The sequence below is a fragment of the Channa argus genome, chromosome 19 (genome assembly GCF_033026475.1).
Source record: "Channa argus isolate prfri chromosome 19, Channa argus male v1.0, whole genome shotgun sequence".
NCBI lineage: Eukaryota > Metazoa > Chordata > Actinopteri > Anabantiformes > Channidae > Channa > Channa argus.
Genome location: NC_090215.1, coordinates 8279548 through 8299717, shown reverse-complemented (window position 1 = coordinate 8299717; position 20170 = coordinate 8279548). Strand labels below are relative to the sequence as shown.

Here is a 20170-nt window from a genome sequence, read left to right as displayed (position 1 = left end):
TTTACAAAAGACAGTGATTAATAACACAGGTATGTAGGGTGATAAGAGATCATAAGCATCAGCGAGAGAGAAATAGGAAATAGGAGCATACACAAAAATCATACACAAATTTAGCTTAGCACTTAGTTTCAGAAAAAAAAACATTTAATTTTGCAAAATAGAAGATGTTAGACGTAAAGTAGGAGTGCGTCAAAATGCTTGAGAAAATGAAACGCTAACGTTGCATTGTTCAAAAAAAAAAGTCCGTTACAGACCTTTTGCTTCCCATTCACCGCAGACTTATCACACGAATGTCTATTTTCTTGGCTTTAACGTCGGATGAATCATAATGACAAGGACCTCAAAAGTCCTCAAACGTCCTCGAGAATTAAAGGGGGGGGAAATAAATCTATAGCTGCATTCCTGCCGACGTTTGCCTTGTTTGTTGTCTCTCTGTAATGATGAAACGCCTCCTCAGCCGCTTTGACTCCGTTTGGAAGAAAGTTCTCTGATTTACCATCCACAAAGTCTGAGCACGAGAATGTACCAACTGTTTGCATAAAGGGGTGCGACGCTCAGGTTTTACGAGAGAAAATATTGGTAATTACACTCGAGAAACCCGATTTCACTATTGCGGGTTTATGATTTTAAAACAGAAATATGATTTTAAAAAGTCAGATGCGACAACAATTAAAACGTATCTAAACTAAAAGAAACGTACACCGTCAACCCCCCACCTGTGGCAAGTAGGTCTAAAGGCTATTAGAGACTGAGGCATTACACCGACGCACCCTCCGATTTTCTTTGTCTACCTGCCGTATATTTACGATCTTTTTCCGTGAAATAACTTGGACCAGTGTAACTTCAAACAAGTTAGCCCAGAGGCTGATTTATCAACCGTGTAAAAGTAGTGGTTTGATTCAACTGAAACCAAAATTAATCCACTTAAGATGACTTCTAAGGCAACAGGGATGGGGTTTTACAGAGATTTGGGGTATTGCCAGACGCAGTCAGACTGGCCATAAAGAAAATCCCTTCATAGGAAATATCACACCGAAAAACATCTGTGATAAAACAGCTATGGAGGGCTCTATCCCACCGTTTGCCTACTGTTTGTTGTTTTCTTCTAATTATTTGTGATTTGCAGACATTCTTAAATGATCATCCATGACGTTACTTGTGTGTGCAAATTGTATATGTGTTTATGTAATACACAGAGAGAGAGAGAGAGAGTGGCTATTATAGTAGCTGTACTTAGTTAGTCAGCTAAATTTGCATTTGCCTCAGAACGCTGTGAATGCTGGGAGTTTTATGCTCAAAGTCAACTGAAATGTGAACTATCATTGTGAACAACCATTCTGAAAAAATTACTGCCAACTGCAATGGCAACAACATGCAGAAATAGACATCTCAATACTAGCTTTTGTTAACTATATTAGAAATGGAATAAGGAGCCAAGTAGTAATTAATGTGTATTTGTCAATGTTATTGATACACAGTAGTTGACAATATTATAATTTCTGCTATTAGTAACAAATAACTATTCAACTTTTAGTTAGTTAATAGTGAAGCTGATGCGATTCCAGGTCAAGCTTTGAAGGCCCAAATATACAACAGCTTAGTTTCTAAGCATAGCTAATTATCTCCAGACTGCACTACACTTTATATGTGTTTGTGTGTGGTTAGACTAACTTAAGCCAAGAACATCTGAGACACATGGGTATTGCTGAAAGATTTTTGCACTCTCTCTTTCTCTATCTGTCTCTGTCTCAGTTTTCCAAACCATGCCCACTTTTGCCTTTTTACCTATTTTTTCTCTTTCAGTCCTGTTCTGCACCCTTGCTGTTTTACAATGCTCTGGCCAAATGTCTGTATACGCACCAAGATGTTGTCAATATTTGAATCAGCTAGCCACAGTAGGAAGATAAGTAGTCCTATCAATATTTAACTTAGAATGACCAGGCCACATAGGACTCAATGAAAATTAGAAAAACATATAGAGAAAGGACAGAGGAATAGTCAGTGAAGAAAAAAAAAATGAAAGAAACTGTTCCAGAAGGCAAAAAGCATAAAACAGCATGAACTTTGAAACTAAGAAAACACAAAGAAATTAAGAAGAGAAAGGAGGAAAAGAACACAAACAAATACAGGCACCTGGACAGGGGTGAACAGAAAGATAGGAGATTTTGTGTGTGTGTGTTTTACTAGTAGTATACTATAGCAGAATTGTAAGAGTAATGTATGCAGTGCAGTTGGTGGAAGCTGTGACTCATTGTAGCAGCTAGCTTTTCCAAACCACAAAGAATCAAACCAAACCAGAGCAGTACATCATTCAGAAACTCATACAGAAACGTGAAAATACTCACACACACAAACATGAACCTGTAGATTTAACACAGGCACACAAAAATATTGTACATCCCGTTGTTTCCAGGCAGAATGTCAGTGCAACATTAACTGTGCACATGTGACTTGTGCACACACTAAAAGGAATGCAAGTTAACCAATCCTCAAAACTAACCACTCAATTTCTTTCACACACACACACACACACACACACACACACACACACACACACACACACACACACACACACACACACACACACACACACACACACAGATATTATGAAACACTTAAGTATTTACAGTCTATGTAACATCAAATTTATTCCACTGCTGTACTACTGTTGACCAATAGGTGGCAATATTTCAAAGCATGTATACTCTAGCACTGCCATGACAAATGGGCCCTTCCAGAATGCGCTATCTCACTAGTGTGTTCTTGTGTATCTTACCCTGTGTGAGGGGTGTGGGCACAGTGACCTGGACTCCATCCACACTGCAGAGATGACCACAGGGGTCCAAGGTTACCACCCCTCCTGTCATATTGGTAATGAGAAGAAGGTCAAGGTTAAGCAAACCTTCATGTCATATTTTCCATTAAAATCACAAACTGCCAAATGTGTTACATCATAATTCACTCCATAACGCACCACCTCCATATACTGATCCTTTATCTTTAACTCTAATACTGTTTGAATAGATTCAGTAGTTTAAAAAAGTACTTTTCATTATTTAGTATGAAATAATACAAATTACTTTCAGGGTGATGTCACCCATTTTCAACTTGCTTCCTATGGTTTAAGTTTGAGAACTACATTAATATCAATGGTATTAATCTTTGAAAGTAAAACACCAGCCTTCATTGATGATGAGACAGTGTTCTGCTTCTACCCCAGGTCCCTGAATAGTGATATCTTGAGGAACTGGGGCATCTTCTCGGCCTATGCGGGTCACCCCTGGGACAGTAAGAAATACACATGATCATTCACAGACTGACAAATGTAGAACACATACAGTACAAGTAGGTGAGGCTTGACACTGTGTCACTCATCTGCATGTCTCTGTAGGACAGATTGTCATTTGACAGCACAAATGAAACTTAAATTGACGCCCATAAACTTATAATATAAAAGGCCAGTTTTACTGATTTTAACAAGTTGTTCTTCTTCAGTAGGAACATGGAGGAAAATAGACCCTCAGTTCTGTTAAAATGGCTTGTTCACATTGTTGGCATTGCTTACTGAAACTGCAAGGCACACTAAATTGGGAAATGGTGAAAGTGTGAAGCAAAGGTTTTGCAGTGAACAATGATAATGAAAAAAGTTAAATGTCAAAATGCTGACTCTACCATTACAATGAGCCTTTGTACTGTGTGTGGGAGTTTTATCCATTATTCTAATGCCAATCATACTTTTAAATGTTCGGTGTTGAAAACTGCACTTAGTATGGTGATAAACTAGCTAATCTAAAGTCTAGTTTCTCTCATAATAAAATATGGCTTTGGAAAACAGTTATGATTGTATATGCTGAACAGAGTTCCACTGTTGCATAAATCCATCCACTCTAAAGCAAGTGCTGACACAATTCACTCTGCATTGTTCTCATCGCAAACAGGAGACAAAACAAAAAGTGTCTGTCTGCATATAAAGACAGAGCTTTGTGTTAACTTTATGAGTGTGTGTAATAGCCACCACTGTTACAGTTGGTCAGTATATTTTGTTAGGTTACCTTGTGAATCTTTTTATCACTGAGGTAGAAGACAGCTGTGGTTGGCTGATGATGGAGATACTATAAATAACTATAAATACAGCACCATTGTGTCATCAAAAGGAAACTTATTCATCCTATATGTGTGTCATGCTGTACAATTGTGTGTGTATCCTTAATAACTTTGCTGAATAACACATAGTCCTACTCCATGGACTATGCAATTCTATACTACGTCTGTGTTACCTTCCTTCAGGGGAAGCAGGGTGATTGCCACACTCAGCCTCCCACTGCCGAGGCTAACCAGATGAGGCGTAGCTGTCTGGACCTTCAACCCTTTCCCCGTGTCAATCAAGTCCAGGGGTGGAGACTACAGTACAAGCATGAGACAGAGTGGAAAGGTCAGATGGGCTCACAGTGAATTTATTTAGTACATTCTGTACACTCACACTACTGTGAAATCTGACCAGCAACTGACCAATAAAAGCTGAGGAATAAAAAGTTATTAAGCATATTTTAAAGGGAAGTACTGAAGTACTGAAGTACTGTGCCATAGTTGTGTTAATAAATGACGTGCCGTGAGATTGTGTTTGTACGTGTGTATTCTGTCACCTTGGGTTCAACTGGCGACTTCGGATACAACTCTGTGTGGAACATCATGTCAGAGTCCTGAAGTAGAGATGAAGAAAAAAGTCATGCTGGTGATGAAAGTGATATACATTCATAAGCAAACACAAATGTATCAACCAAAAGATAACATATTTCAATTGCAACTGTTCAACACTTTAGTCCCTGATATCTATAGTCAAGTCTGTCATGAAATTTAAAATTTTCATGAAACAGGGACCAGGGATCATTTTTTATGATCAACAGAGGATGATTATTTTTATTTTTAGCTTTACCCATCTATATACGTTGTGTATATTTAATGGCTATTTAATGGCTCAGTGATGCGGCTCTCAGGGTCACATAATGCATGATCATATATAGGGACAAATCGCTTTATTACGTTCACTTTTCTTTGGGGGTCCTTTACTGGGCACTTTACGGTGATGTTTTCATGTGTTGGCATATCTGTGGGCACTTTTTTCCTACTGTTGAGGCACTTTGTTAAATTTGCTTAATTTTCAAGTCAATTCAAAGGGCAGCTCTGTTGTACTTTTTTGTCCCTGTGAGCAGCAGGAGGTGTTAGCCCCACTTGCTCCTCTCTGACTCCACGTATGCCTATGGCTATTCTTATTATGTATTGATTGACATGAGGTCCAAGTTAAAGACAACGTGGTGGGAACATATGGATCAATCCAAAACATTGAACAAAAGGAATAATAAACTACAAAGAGGAATGAAAAGAGAGATAAAAAGGACACAAAATCCAAAAGACCTCAAAAATGTATTCAAGTAAACACACAATCCCTGCTTCACCCTACAGTTCCAAAAAAATCCAAAACAGTCCTGCCAGCTTCTATTTGAGTGCTCATTCGCACACATTTAAAAGCACAGACATGGACACGCACCCAGAAGGCTGAGTGAGGTGCTTAACGCCAAACCAGAGATGATTATAGCATGGGAAACCACCCCAACCACATCTCCCTTTTCACCTACTGTTTCCTCTCTCCTTTTTTCAATTTTTACTACTTGTTTTCGTCCCTAGTTTACAAATCCCTTTCACTAAATAACTTGCTTATGTTCCTCCAACTCCCCCTTCCTTTTCTTTCCTCTTCCTGCATCTTGTCTGTGTCCTTGCCTCGTCCTCCTGCCTTTTTAATCTCACTCTACTCTTTTCCGTTATTTCCTCCACCAGTGGAAACGCAAATCAAAGTCAGCTCCCCACTGCTTCCTCTAATTCAGCACTGGCTTCCTTCCTACAGCTCTTTTTGGTATTGCATGAAAATATGAGGACCTAAATTCCACTGATTTTTTCATCACTTTTGTAGACAAAGCAAACACGCCATGTGTAATGACAACACCAGCTAGACTAGTGTTAGTGAGTTCAGACCCCCACCCCCAAGATTGTGGCTGTCTTGCTCTCTTTCTTTCTAAAGCCCTTCTCTTTCTTTCACCAGGTGAACTACAATCTGGGCAGGTCAAGACAAGCCTTTGCCCTTGTTGTGCTCCAGTTAAAGAGGAGAAGTGAGGTGTGTCAGCCCCCCTTTTAGATTTCCAGACTGCAGCTTTGGAATCCTGAGGTTTTCCTCAGTCTTAGATCAAATGACAAAAAAACCTGATTCTATCAAGGCCGAGCAACTACTGGGTGGCTTAGGTACTGTATTTGTAGGTAAGAGATAAACATTTATTGTAAAAAACAAATGCTATAATAATAACTGTAAAAACAATCTTACGTGTATCAGACGGTCCAATAATTATCCACTCGAGAGATCATTGTATGATGAACACTGAACATTTATTGTATTCCACGTTTCTCAACTTAGCTGATAAGGGACTAATTCTACAATACACATTTATAAATAGTAATTTAACAAACATTCACGAATCAATTCCATCAAACAAGGTTCTCAGTGATTTCTAAATCCACAGAACACGGTAAGAAGCCGTGTGCCTCCACAGCCACACACGGAACCTTTCTCTTCTACCTTATTGCAGCAAGTCACCACTATCTTGTAGTGAGTTCCTGTGCTCCAGTTTCCGTCTCTCTTGTTGTCCATGTCTGTTCCTTCCAAAAGCCGAGCTGAACTGCCTCTTTTGTAACAAACCATTGTTATGCATTGTTACCATGGCAACTTAAAAGTCAAACTACAAAGGCAAACTATACAAACATCAAAGCCATATGATGTCATGAATGACATCATCAATAAACTTACGCCTATTTTTAATCTAAATAATCTTACAATACACAACATAAACAAAACCAGAGGAAATCTGGTTGGCTCATACAATGACAGTAACCAAAAACCCTAACCAGACGTTTCTCCGGGACATGTTTCACATAATCTAATTTTGTTGACATCCTACTTTGAACATCTAATGTACAGCTGTTCAATACATGGATTTTTTTTTTTTGTTTCAGTTTTGTGTCTCTGACCAGTTGCGAGTATCTGCCTGTCCCGGGGCTCGATTCACTGACAGGGAGCATTGTTGGGTTAGTCCTGCCAAGTTGGTCCATGTTTCAAATCGTTGGCCAGGTGTGGCCTTTCTGCTTGGAGTCTGAACATTCTCCCCGGGCTTTCATGGGTTTCCTCACAAAGTTCAAAGACATGCACAAGGCTAATGCATTAGGTTAATTGTTGTCTCTAAATTTTACATAGGTTTGAATGAGTGTGGATGGTTTTCTGTCTGTGTATGTCTCTCTGTATTGGCCCTGAGATAGACTGGAGACCTGTACAGATTGTGCCCCACCTCTTGCCCAATGACAGCTGGGATTTCACAGAGGATAAGCGGTTAAGATAATGATGGATGGATGTCTCTGACCTTATTTAACCTGACAGAGTGGCACATTTCCATTAGTGCTAAGTAACGCTGGTGTAGTTTGATTTTCAGAATATTGTTTTCATCAAGGGTCAACTTTAGTGTCACCAAATTAAAAAGCAACCAATTTTGATGTTAAGCAAACTTCACCAAAGAGAGTGGAACTATGAACAAAGATCTTCCCTCATGTCGACAAGGATGCAAGTGCAGCCTCAGGGCATGTTATGCTTGAATGGATGAATCTCGCTCACCAAACCCCAGTTAAGTGCCCTTGAGGAGGGTTCTTAATCCCAACTACTGCAGTGCAGCTGCTCAGTGGGCAGCAGGTCAGATTGTGGCTGTATTGGACATATTCTAGGTGTGAAAGTGTGTAAATGTATAAATGACAACAGGAGGTTCCTGCAAAAGAAAGGTAGGCTTAAAATAAAACTAACCCGAATAGTTATTTAAAAGTTCTGGCAGAATGCAATCTGAGAAATACAGGCACTCTTAAAAATATGTAATTGTTAAAAACATATGAGTCAGACAAAGGGAAAGAAAGTGAAGTAGTGTCAATTTCAACATCCCAAACTAACTCCTGAAATGGAATAATATGAACAACTGGGAAAGTTTTCAAAGGTAGATTTTTTTCTTATTATGGGAAAGTTGGCCAATAGGAAAATATCCTAAACATGCAGCACTGGCCTACTTTAAAAATAACAGTAACTCTTAAACTGGTGCACTGAACTGGCCTTTTAAATATTCGTCCAGCTTGTCCAAATTTGCAAGTCTGTAAATACACAGTGGTTTTAAAATCACATGGACACAATTGGAAGAAGGTGCATGCACACATAATCTCTCTTTGCTCCCATCTGTAGAACAGCTGAGTATCCCCAAAATGCTCAGTTTGCACTGCATCTGGACTCACAGATTGAGAAGAAAGAGAATAACAGAGTGGTGAAGGAGAAAAAATGATGGAAGATGGAGCCATGATAAAACCAAAAGGAAAGATCCCACATTCTCGGACCATTTCTTTTTCTCTACTCTCTGCTTCCGTCCCAGTGTCTATTCGCTCCTCTCATCTGTATTTTCTCTGCATCTGTTTCAATTATTATTGTTGCTGTCTGACTCTTTTGCAGCCTGCAGTCTCATAACCAGGACCAGGCATCTGCAATTTCAATGCATGATGCTATAGATTACATTGGCCTTATAGTTATCAGGAATGCACCTAGTCAAGGTGATATGAACTCAACCAACTAATGGAGATGAGTTTCCAAGATGAGAGTGTGAATAATCAAGCTTGCAGTCAAGTTAAATCCGAGGGTGTTAGACTTATCTATTTAAAAACACCGTCATCCCACCTGGCTTCGCCTCCTGTCGCTTTGATGTGTTTTATCTCTTTATGTGTTCCATGTTTTGTCTTGCCTTTTTCTCAGCCTGGATTCACTCCTCTGTCTGTCGCTATCTTTCTCCATCCCTCTGTATCTTGCTAACATCCCCTCCCCTCACATTCCAGCCTTACCCTCTCCTCCTCCCACCTGACAAAGCCAGCATTGTATCGCAGATGCTGTTTAATATGGAGTCGCTCTCTTAATGAGCCTGTTTTCCTGTCCTGACTACAAACAAATTATGCTTACTGCAAAGATGTAAAACTCAAACTAATCCTAGCAAAGATAATTTAATTGTCAGCACAAACCTTGGTCTTACTAGTTGGGAAAACACTTATTGACATAATTCATTCTCTTGCCCTTTACCCCAATGCTAATCTAATCTTCTTTCCAAACGTAACCCTTAATCGAGGTCTTAACCCTCAAACAGCCATGTGAAGTCGACAGACAACTGTATACCCAGTCACTGATAGGAACCTCCATCTGTTTGTGTCTTTCCCTTATCTTGTGAATACTCTGCTTCACCTTGAACCCCTGCTAAAACATCTATCCACCGGCTACGGAACTTTGTTCTCCAGCCGCAAGCTCACACACTTATCTGTCATTTCTGAAAATAAATGATTCACATTGGACTCGTCCATTGTTACTGAAGCTGACTCAGAAGTGGAGGAAATCAAACTTGAATTTCTACAGTGGGTGTGTGCATGTTTGGAAAAGCCCACATTAACTTAGGAGCAATAAGCAGAGGATCAAGTGATGTTTGGGTTTCCGAGGGGCCGGATATGACTTTAACCCATATTAGTAACATATGGTATCACACATGGCCACATGAACCGTGTCCGTAAGGTTGAGATAATACAAACAAAGTTGTTGTGTTTGTGTGAAAAAGAAAGTGGCACAAACAATTGTGGCACCACAGGCCAAAAAACAGCAACATATGTAATGTGTGTGTTTTAGCTATTTAAATCCAGTGGTTGAAGTGAATACTCAACATCCACTCCAACTTATTTCTACCTTTTCCAAATGACACACATATACAGTAAATACAAACACGACATGGTCGATTTCATGCAGAAACTGATATATTGAAATAAAAAGACTTCTGCACAGTTGCTATCAAATAAGATGTTTTCAGTATGATGTGCGGTTCTGGTAGCTGATGACAGCACTAGCATGTCGAGTCCGTGTTCCCCTGGTTTCCACATCACCGCAAGAGTCAAGTTGACAAGCCAAGAATAATGGTTTTAACATTATTTGTAATAGCCTGGTGCAGCTCGATTGTTATAAAAGCACACAAGGAGACTTAAACGAAATTCTGAATTTGAGTGAAACTTTCCATTTACAACAAAACGTCTGCTGTATTTCATTTCCTGAGAACAAAATCTGTTGGTAAATCCGGATGAGATTTACTTTACTGTTAAACAGCCCCACTGTAAGGCAATGCACACTGTAAGAAGCTCCCAGAGCTGTGGATTAAAACACTAGTAGCTGTTCAAACAGCATGAATGTGTCTGAGAAAACCACCTAAAACTAAAGGAAATCTGCTTATTCCCTATCTGTAAACGCGCTTACCATCATTGAAGCGGGACTGGCCACTTCTGTCATAGCGCAGACAAGGATGCAATTGCGCAATTACGCTCCAAGATCCAGAATTATGTCGCCTGAAAAAAAAAAAAAAAAACTCCTGAGATGTCACTAGTTATTTTGTGATTATCTCCTTCGTGTCTCCCGCAGTCCCCGTTCTTGACTGATACAATCCATGTGGATGTCTAGGAAAAGACACCTAATCCTCTGTCACATTCACGCACACACGCGATCTCGCACTCCCAACATTGCCTTCACACAAAAACGCACACAAAAAAAGGGCCAGCGGCTTCCACCAATAGCGACGTGTGGAGGAATGTAGGGACAGCTGGAAGTGAGGGGAGGGAGTCTCTCTCTCTCTCTCTCTCTCTCTCTCTCTCTCTCTCTCACACATACAGATTATAATGTGCAGGTGCTAACAGACCCAGATCTGACCTCTCATTCTTAAATAGAAGGAGACAAAGTGAGAGAGGGACAAAAGGGGCAAAGAGAGAGAGAGACAGACAGAGAGAGCGAGCGAGAGAGAGAGAGAGAGAGAGAGAGAGAATTGTTTCAGATCCACTTTGGAACAAGATAAGAAGCCACAATAAATTCCATGTTTTACTAATGATATTGCAACATTAATGCAGTCTAGTCTCCTGTTACAGGACACAATCCAGTCCTTAAAACTGAAGGATTTGGTTCATACAGTTTCGTCAGCATGGATAAAGATCCAGACATGTGGGAAAACAAACTGGTAAAACGTATGTTATGTATCAGACGAGTGGAATGTTGGTAAAGCTTTATAAAATGAATGCACATAAATCCATAGTGGTGATCCGTGTGTGTCTGCTGCCAAAAGGTACAACAGGAAAGTACCAATCTATCAAAGGAACCTGAGGTGTCGAATTTGTTGGGGTTCAAAAAATTCTTTTAGGCAGAATATATTCTACAGCAAATAAAATAGAAATAGCCTTTATACAAGTTTAGATAATTGTATGCCACAGAGGTAGAGGTGCAAAACATCTTAAACATTTATGGACTGGTTCAAAATGGGCCGAAATAACTCAGTACTGATTTCCTTAAGGGAAAAATAAAATAAAACAATTATCACAATTTTCACAATGGGATCCATATTTTTTTTTTCCTGCAAACTGCTGCTCTTTGCAAAAGTATTGTCAACCATCTGAAAAATCCCCACATGTACAATCATGCATCAGTGTGAAAACATCATGAGTCAGTGCCAGCAGTCCTGTATTATAAGTAGGTAATTTCATTTGGCAGAGACTCATGTTTTCCTCACAGTTCAAAACAGACATTACATAAAACATCAGCATGCATTATGCAGAACTGTAATACAACCTAAGTCATGCAGACTTTTGTTTAGCTTGGGCCAAAGGACCACAAGTAAAGCCTAATGCATGACGTGTCTTTATGGTTGGAAAATGACTAATGTAGTCTTCCAATTTGGTCTCTGGCTAGGATGAAGGCAAGGACAGTTTGCTTACACAAACACACAACTATACGCAAATGCCCATCCAGGCTTTTCCGTGAAAGCAGGATTATCTTATCTCTCAGGAAGAGCAAGGATCTCTGTGTGGATAAACAGGAAGAAAGCTGGTGAACCCAGACCTGTTCCACTTTCTCTGCTGCTCCAGATCCCACTCTGTAAGGAACTTTCCAAAAACGTGAGTCTTTGTTTACTTACCGCTACATGTCTGGGCTTTTTGCTCATTTGAGGTCATGACTCAACATCTACAAATGCATCATTGAACCCGAGAAAACCGCTACACGTTATCAGGATAATGCTCCTGGAAAATTGTCTTTCAGTTCCTTTTAAAAGCCTTTCCAGAGGCTATTACGCTATAATGCCTCCATGGTTGGTTGTTACCATTAAAGCTGCACAGCTTTCCCAGTGACATCATGCCAGAGCCTGTGGGTTTGAGAGGGCAACCCAATGTTTGACAGCGTTCTCGAGTGAATTCCACAATTCTCCTGTGATCCTGGGAAGCTGAGCAGAAACCATTTGGAGAGGGATTGTACCCGGTGTTATGAGACCCTGCCATGACAGACTGAAACCAGTTTTATTCAGACAAATCCTCCTGCTTAACGTTTAGATGCTACCGTGTAGCTATTTCTTTTATGCCCATATTTAGTTTCTTCCTCAAATCTGTGTGTAATGGATGTTATCGTCATTATTTCTTGTCACTGACATCAGTTAACACCTTGGATATACGGTGTGATGTCAAATGCACCGAAACTCTATTTACTTATGTTTTTTACTTTCCATAATAGTGTCAAATGTTTTTATTACATAAACTCACCATGCAAGAAAAAGAGGTCTCCCAGTATTTCTAGTTTGACTCAGCATGAAGCCCAACACAACCCGTAAAATCAATGCCCTCTCGCAACCCAGTCTCACATCTAAATGTGCAATTCCTACATTGTTCCACAAAGCAAACTGTACTACTCTCAAAATATGAGCTGTAGAATTGTAAAATACCTGTTGCCTACTTTTTCTCGCCTGAAGTTGGCAACTTTTTAAGATTATTTCACAGCGTTGCAGTTTCTAACTGGAGGTCACATTACATTCCTATGTATGTCTCGCTATCAGCTGAGGAAGTGTGTACCTCTCCGTCTTTTCCTTTTTGTTCTAAGTTTCCCTTTTCTATACATATGTTTCTGTCTCCACAGCTGCATCTTGAGTTTATCTCTGGCTTTCCTGTGTCCACTCTCCACTTCGGACTATGCTTAAATGAAAACATTTTAGATATGAATACAATCATGACTGCGTGTAGGCAAAAATGTAGTTTTAGGATACTATTATCATCTGAAAGACCTTACATGAGTTGTGGTCTCCTCCTTTAAAATTAACTGTGACACAAGTGAGACAAAGTGTGTGACTGTGAGTGAGAGAGGATTTAAACAGCACAGGGATGCAGCAGTCTGCTGCTCTCCCACTTGCCTGCCATGGTATGTGTAATTACTCCTCAATTAAAGTGCCTGTGCTTGTGGGTCTGTGTGACAGCCGTGTCAACAATGTGGCCTGGAGTTAGAGAGTGAAATAAAGAGTTGAAATGAAAAGAAAACAGATTTTTTTTTTACTAGATGATGAAAAAGCAGATGTTCATCATATTGTTGTCCCTCGTCCACTTTGTCCAGTCTACTTGAATTTTAGTTCAGACCTAATAGATTCTTCTCTTCTCTATCTGCCCTACCTTCAAACAATCAAAGTCTTTTTTTTAATACTCCAATTTGTAAATGTCCCCATTTTTTGTACATTTACCATCTTCTTCCTTCTCTTACCCTGTTTTTATTCTCCAACCACTGGAATGCAGGACAGCTGTTCCTGCACTAGTGTCATGCATAGTAATCACCAGACCCACAAGAAACACACACACATGCACACACACACAGTTATACATACTCAAATGCAGATTTCAAACTAAACACGGGAAAAGTTTCATCCCTTTATCTACTGTACATGTACATGTATTATACATAGTTTCCCCTATGCTGTACACAGCCATTTGGTGACTTAATGCATACATATCATTACTGAATCCTGTTTCTATTTCTACATGTCTAGTTTGGGAGGGGATGTGAGAAAACATGAGCAAAAACACTGTAAACATAGACCCTATTTACGTGTGTGTCGTGGGGGGGATTTATGGCACAAGCTCCATGCATTTTTGGCTGTCACCCTGCAATTCAGCCCCAAACGTGCCACTAGTTTGATCTTCAGTTTAACTACTGCAGTCAAACCATAATTGTTGAGACAGTGGTAGCACAGTGGGGACCTCTTTCACAATGCGTGACTTGTGGAAAACCACAACCTCTCTTCTTGTGTCATGCTTATTTCACAATCACAAACACAACTCTAGCTTACTGGCCAGTTAGTTTACAGTTAATAATTTGTTGGAAATACAATGTAAAATCACACTTTAAAAACTGAATTTTTGTCCCAATCCATTTTAATCCCATTATATATTTTTTATACTAGTACAGTACCTCAATACCTAGAATACCTACACTGTACATACAATATTTTATTGTGTGATTGTTGCTCTGATCATAATAAAAAGGTCCTTAATGTGACCAGAACATTAAAAAAAGCAATGGTAATGAGTGTAATATCAAAGATGACAACACTCTTTGAAACATTTTGATGTTGAACCTTAAAAGGTAAATCCCTGTACAGGTAACAGGGCAGTACCATGTTACAGCAGTATTGTGATGTGGTTCTAGCTTTTCCCCAAAATGAAAATGAATCCATTAATGAGGCCATAACCTGTTCAAAAAATGCTTCTAGGCATGTCTTGTCTTCTCTGTTGTGGCTTCTTTCAGCCTTTTGTACGTCATGTTAAGGTTGGGAGACTTGGCTGCAACCAAAACTGTTAAGTTCAAAAACAAAAATACAGTTGATTAATTTCCTTTAAATGGTTTCTATTATTATACATGTGTATATTTACTTGTATGTAATATGTTGAAAACTGAACAGCTGAAAGAAAGGCTGTTTGCTAGCTGCTAAAAAAATATCTTTATTTCTATTTCTTAATTAAATTACATTAAAACTACTCTAGATTTTTTTAAAGAAACATTGTGCAACAGAGGTGGAATAATTAGCACACAGTTGTCCACATGTGTCATCTGGGTTTGTGGTCCTGTTCAGACAACAGCAGGTTGTTGAGTCTGATGACAATGTTGGCAAAGTCAGTGAGGTCCACAAAGTCAGAAGTTATGATGTTGACCCCGTCTACCCCCGGCCTCTGAGCCTCAACCCAGGACATGATGGTAGGCAGGTTTCTAGGGCCATGAAAATAAGAGTTGGCAATTAGATTAGGTTAGAGGACAGAGGATGAGATCCTTTTATGAAAAGAGAAAGTATAGACAATATGAATGTGTGGTCATATATTTATTAAATTAATTAATTAATTAATTTAATAAATTAAATGTTTAGTGCCAAGTTCATGTCTCTGTTAGTTTCATAGTTATGGCTAAGAATAATTGAATAGTTGTAGAAATCCATAATCCTAAACATTGCTCACACCTAACCAATTTTTCCTTTGCTCAATATTTGTCCAAAGATATGAAAAGTTGTTGGTAAAGTTTTGAAACATCTCGGAAGGAGAAGTCTATCTGATGGAAAGAAGTAAAGAGGGAGTGATGTTTGTGTCAGTCTGTAGGAGACAACTTTGCCACTATTGTTTCCAAATCATTGCTTTGCATTTAAATACTTTCTGTTTTGATTCTTGGCACACACACACACACACACACACACACACACACACACACACACACACACACACACACACACACACACACACTATGACTTTGCAAACATATCACTCCTAACACCCTTAAATTTTGCACAACATTTTAGCCACCAGCAGAACAAAAGCAGGAAGTTACACTGTTTATCCAGCGGCGATAAACAATCAGATTTCCTCGGAAGTGCAAAATTAGGCCACCTCCTGTCTCACCAGGGCATCCGTTCAGGAGTTTTACAACCCACCATCGGTGGCTGTTTCTCTCAGACTTCAGGGCATCCTGGGTGTGTACTCAAAGTGAGGATTTCTGTTGTGATTTCCACTTGAATCTTAGGTTTAGGCAGGTAGATGGCTAAAAAGGTTTGTGCTACTAACCCTGTACTTGCTTGGGGAACAAGAACTCTTGACTAGGAGATGAAATGCAATACACTGTTTTCCACTATGGGTTAGAAAAGGATTTATGTATAACCTCAGGGTTGTACAACAAATACAGTTACAGTATTGTAACAGGAAAGCTAGACTAGATTTTTACATACTGTAGCCTTTGTCTTAAATAGCTCTAAAGTCTGATCATTTTGTTTTCTTTTCCCTTTTTCAAGTGTCCTAAACTGCAGGTATTTGCTGCAATTACTGTACTGCCCTCTACTGGCCACAGATTTGAGAAACCCTTTAAAAAAAACTCTTTTAGAGTTGTCTGGTGGTATTCTGTATGAGGGGTTAGGGGTCTTGTCCGTGTCCAGGGACCCACTTTAACATAATCTGTCAATGATGAGCACATACACAGTACTTTTGCTTCCAAATCACGTTAATTAGAGAGGAAGTTTCATATAAACTGAATGTATCATAACTAACAAAGCTGTTGACATATCCACATCCCTACAAATAAACCCCAAATTATTTACCAACCTCTCCACCAGGTAGTTTCGTAGCCCCCAAACTAAGCCCTTGGCCACAGTGTTGGCTCTGGGTGTGAGGATAGCCTGGGACACATGGAAGGAGCCCTTCTTGGCTCTTTCATTCAGTGTAGTTTCCAGGAACTATACAGGAGAATGTTAAATGCAAATACAATTAAGAAACTAATTTCACAGTCTTCACTTTTGTCTCTATATCGGGGAATTGATGCTGGTATGACACACAAAAGGCTGTTTTCTGACCTGTATGAGCTTGTTGGGTTCAGTGGTGTTTGCCCAAGGAGCAGGGATCTTGTACCCAGGAAACATGACAGGGATGCCCTGAGCTGAAGGATGGTGGTAGAACACTATAACCTGCCGAGATCAGAAAGTAAAAGATAGCGGATATAAACCGGAAGACAGCAGACACAGGGCTTGAAAGATTGATATATAAAACTTCAAACTACATACAAATCCTGCATGAGGTAACAGTCATGAAAATCAGTTGATAAATATTATATATATAATCATTTACAACCTAATCCTAATCTTTCTGTATGGTTGTAAAATATCTGGACTAATCATATGCAATACTAGTGAAGAGGGAGGTAATTATCAAGAAGAATAAAATAAAATAATATTGTAGATCATGATAAAATCCGTTATGGGGGATCTAACATTAGAGAGACAAACACAGTTGACAGAGTGACAGCTAAAGTGAAGAGGAAGGCTGGCAAACCATTCCTTTTTCACCACGTCTAATCTTTTACTCCTTCTTTCTGGTTTGCCATCTAAGCCAGTCACAGATTAGGGTCATCAGATCAGGAGCTGAACTGATATTTGAATACACCACAAACAGGACAACGCAGAAAAAAGGTAGGATCATTTTCAAATAATACAGGAAGCGATCAAACAGCCAAGCAAAGACATGTGTATGCATTGTAAGAGTTAATGGATTGACGCTCTGCATTAATTCCTGCCAGGGAGTGGGGATTACCTACGAACAGGGGTTAAGCGGGCCGTCCGCTTCACACCTGTGCATACATTTTACTTGTACATGCGTATAGACACAATGTATATGGCATATACATTTACATGCAGGTGCACACACACAAGCAGAGACAACAGAGAACAGTCTTATGCAGGCGATAATCTTTCTTTTCTGACTATAACTTGCACCTTCAGAGGAAAATACTTTTTTTATGATTCATTTGCTTGGAATTATCTGAAATCTCTCCAATGCACCTTCTAGGAAATCTGGTTGAGAAAAATATTTGTTGTGAACATTTTGAGCAGGGTTCATAATGTAATAATTAGTATTGCATCTGACGCACCCCCAGGCCCACCTGGTATTTCCTCTCCCAGAGGTAGTCCAGAGTAATGTTCTCCACTGCACAGTTATTACACAGCTTGCTGCCAAACACTTCTTGGAGCATGGTGATGAGGTACAAATGATGCTCTGTGTCCATTGCATAGTAATGGTTGAAGTCCAGAAACACGATCTGAATCATTAAAACATCAATGCATTAGAAGTTCAGTATCTATCGTAGGTAATCTCATTTCATAAATTAGCCGTGGGAACTGCTTCTTACCTCTTTCCTGTGTCTGACTAGGAAATAGTTGATTTCTAATAAGCCATCCCTCACCTGTAGGAGAGAAGGAGGTGACATTTAAGAATTACTTTAAAGCCCCAAAGTTGCTGCTAGATGCCTTGTTGTTTAGTGGAAAACAAAACACCATCAAATACCATCCAGGCTTAATAAGGCAAACAATTCCTGTGTATTAAGTTATTGTCCCAATGATCAACCAAACATCAGCCATGTCAGAATGACCCATTTAGGAGGAGGGATGTTTACGACTGAACACACAACCTTTGGTCTCACATCAGCTGGAAACACAACACTAGAACAAACACCTGCACTAGTCATATGAAGTAAAAAACACGAGCTCGCTGAAATATTGAAAACATTCAATGGAACCTTGTCAAATGTCAGAGCTGGAGACATCTGAGCTACACAGTCAGCACTGAAGGATAATAACAAAAAAGAAACATAGTAAGTTGTGAAAAAAGTTACACCTTGTGTCCAAAAAGACCATGGATGAAGTAGATCTCATTTCCAGGCTCATATGGTTTGGAGGAGACCCTGAGATCAAAGTAGCGAATTCCTGCATCCAGCTGCTCCTTAAAAGTCAAATTCTGGGAATATCACATGACATTCAATATTAAAAGTGGCTGCAAAACCCAACACACTTGCCAGACAGTAAAGCAGCAATGCTTCCAAAATATACCTACAATATGTCACAATATGTTATACAAGTACAGTTTACAATCTGGCTACCAAAATGCATAGTATTATTCATTCCACTGCTTTCAGAGCAGCACCTGTGTCATGGACCACTTCACCATAACTTTCTTGGCTAAGATGCTGAAGATGGTGGCCAGGTATTTGACATAAGTCTTCTGATCGGGACCCACGGGAGCCTGCACATCCACCCAATAGGTGAAAGAATCATGAGAACCTGGAGGAAAGATTATGAGGATGTTGGTGACAGAAAAGTAAAATAGGAGAGGTAAACAACAGCGCGCGCACACACACACACACACACACACAATGTATGTTTGTATGTTTTTTGTTGTGTTTTCTTTTCAGGATATCCAGACAGTAAGTGATGGGTAGAAGAATACCGAAAGAGCGACACGCAGTTTTACGCACGACATGCTCACCTGGCACGGCGAGGTATTTGAGGGGCATGGCACTAAGCTTGGAGGGGAGCGAGCCCATCCAGTCCGCGTTGACTTTGCCGATCCCCGCAGGTCGCGTCTTCATGTTACAAACTGCCTTGAGCCGCTCTCAGGTTCACTCCAAGTGACTGATTCCAGTGCGCTCCCAACAAGTTCAAACTACCACAGGTCATCTTACAATGTCGAAATTAATTTAATTCATTTTTCACATGTACTGCTGGTTCAAAATGACACTCGAATGCCATGAGTGTGCGGGTGGATCTTCTCCGGTTGCATGAAGTCGTGGTGCGCAATGTTCCAACTGGTAAATGCGAGTATCCGTTGAACACCAGCGTCTGGCTGTCGACGGTAATAATCCTCTTAGAGCGAAATTCCACTCATTATCTCCTGGCCTTCTCCCTCTTGTTAGCCCGACCTGCACCGTGGTCGTGAGTAGACCACCTCCTAAACACACACACACACACACACACACACATACGCACACAAACGCGAGCGCACGGGCGCAAGAATGAGGTGAACGTCATTCTTAGAATTTAATTAGCATCAAAGTAAAAAAAAGCAGGTTGACAAGGCTTTGAGGATGCATAAAGCATTATTCATATATGAATCACCCTGTGACCTCCGAGGGGATGGAGGTGACAAGCAGACCACTTAGATGATTTGGTGCAGTGATTCTATATCGGATTTACATCAAAACGCGTGTTTTTCAACAGTTGAAGACGTTTCCAGCTGTTCAGTGACCGATGCAAACGAGCACAACCCAACGGCTCCATCTAACTGTGCAGCAGAGGAACTACAGTTCCTTCAACAGGGTGAAATAAAAGCTCATACTTCATTCGTACGGTGTAAACCATTGAAGTTTAAGCTTTGTGATTTAGAAAAG

At 39.9% G+C, this 20170-nt stretch overlaps 2 protein-coding genes across 10 annotated transcripts in view; both read right to left on the bottom strand.

Moving 5' to 3' along the window:
* Positions 1 to 10728, bottom strand: part of phldb2b (pleckstrin homology-like domain, family B, member 2b) — a 37219-nt gene extending 26491 nt beyond the window's left edge. For 3 of the 8 annotated variants that reach the window (XM_067486172.1, XM_067486175.1, XM_067486170.1), the window contains exons 1-5: positions 10394 to 10727; positions 4644 to 4700; positions 4278 to 4401; positions 3182 to 3280; positions 2777 to 2860 (exon numbers count right to left, since the gene is read on the bottom strand). In XM_067486172.1, the coding sequence (XP_067342273.1) occupies positions 2777 to 2860; positions 3182 to 3280; positions 4278 to 4401; positions 4644 to 4700; positions 10394 to 10426 (397 nt within the window). In that variant the 5' untranslated portion in view covers positions 10427 to 10727. Of the gene's footprint in view, positions 1 to 254; positions 483 to 2776; positions 2861 to 3181; positions 3281 to 4277; positions 4402 to 4643; positions 4701 to 6370; positions 6389 to 10393 lie in introns of those variants that run through there. The other 5 variants (XM_067486169.1, XM_067486174.1, XM_067486173.1 and 2 more) reach the window with 4 other exon arrangements.
* A 3021-nt stretch (positions 10729 to 13749) lies between these two features.
* On the bottom strand, positions 13750 to 19879 carry plcxd2 (phosphatidylinositol-specific phospholipase C, X domain containing 2). Of its 2 annotated transcripts, none has more exons than XM_067487080.1 (8): positions 19270 to 19879; positions 18928 to 19064; positions 18622 to 18741; positions 18137 to 18190; positions 17879 to 18046; positions 16809 to 16919; positions 16561 to 16691; positions 13750 to 15190 (listed from the first exon to the last, which is right to left on the bottom strand). In XM_067487080.1, exons 1-8 carry the CDS (start codon positions 19370 to 19372, stop codon positions 15031 to 15033), a joined length of 984 nt encoding a protein of 327 aa, XP_067343181.1. In that variant the 5' UTR covers positions 19373 to 19879; the 3' UTR covers positions 13750 to 15030. The 2 variants fall into 2 exon arrangements, with proteins under 2 accessions (XP_067343181.1, XP_067343182.1); XM_067487081.1 differs by having other exon boundaries at positions 13757 to 15190; positions 17891 to 18046; positions 19270 to 19874.
* Between the last annotated feature and the right edge of the window lie 291 nt (positions 19880 to 20170).

Bases quoted from the DNA above. Each gene is read 5' to 3' on its own strand.
- plcxd2 (XM_067487080.1), bottom strand. From the start codon at position 19,372: ATGAAGACGCGACCTGCGGGGATCGGCAAAGTCAACGCGGACTGGATG. The intron at 18,742-18,927 runs GTGCTGCTCTGA...TGATATTCCCAG, and splicing joins TGAAGTGGTCCATGACACAG to AATTTGACTTTTAAGGAGCA. The intron at 18,047-18,136 runs GTAAGAAGCAGT...TTAATGATTCAG, and splicing joins TAGTCAGACACAGGAAAGAG to ATCGTGTTTCTGGACTTCAA.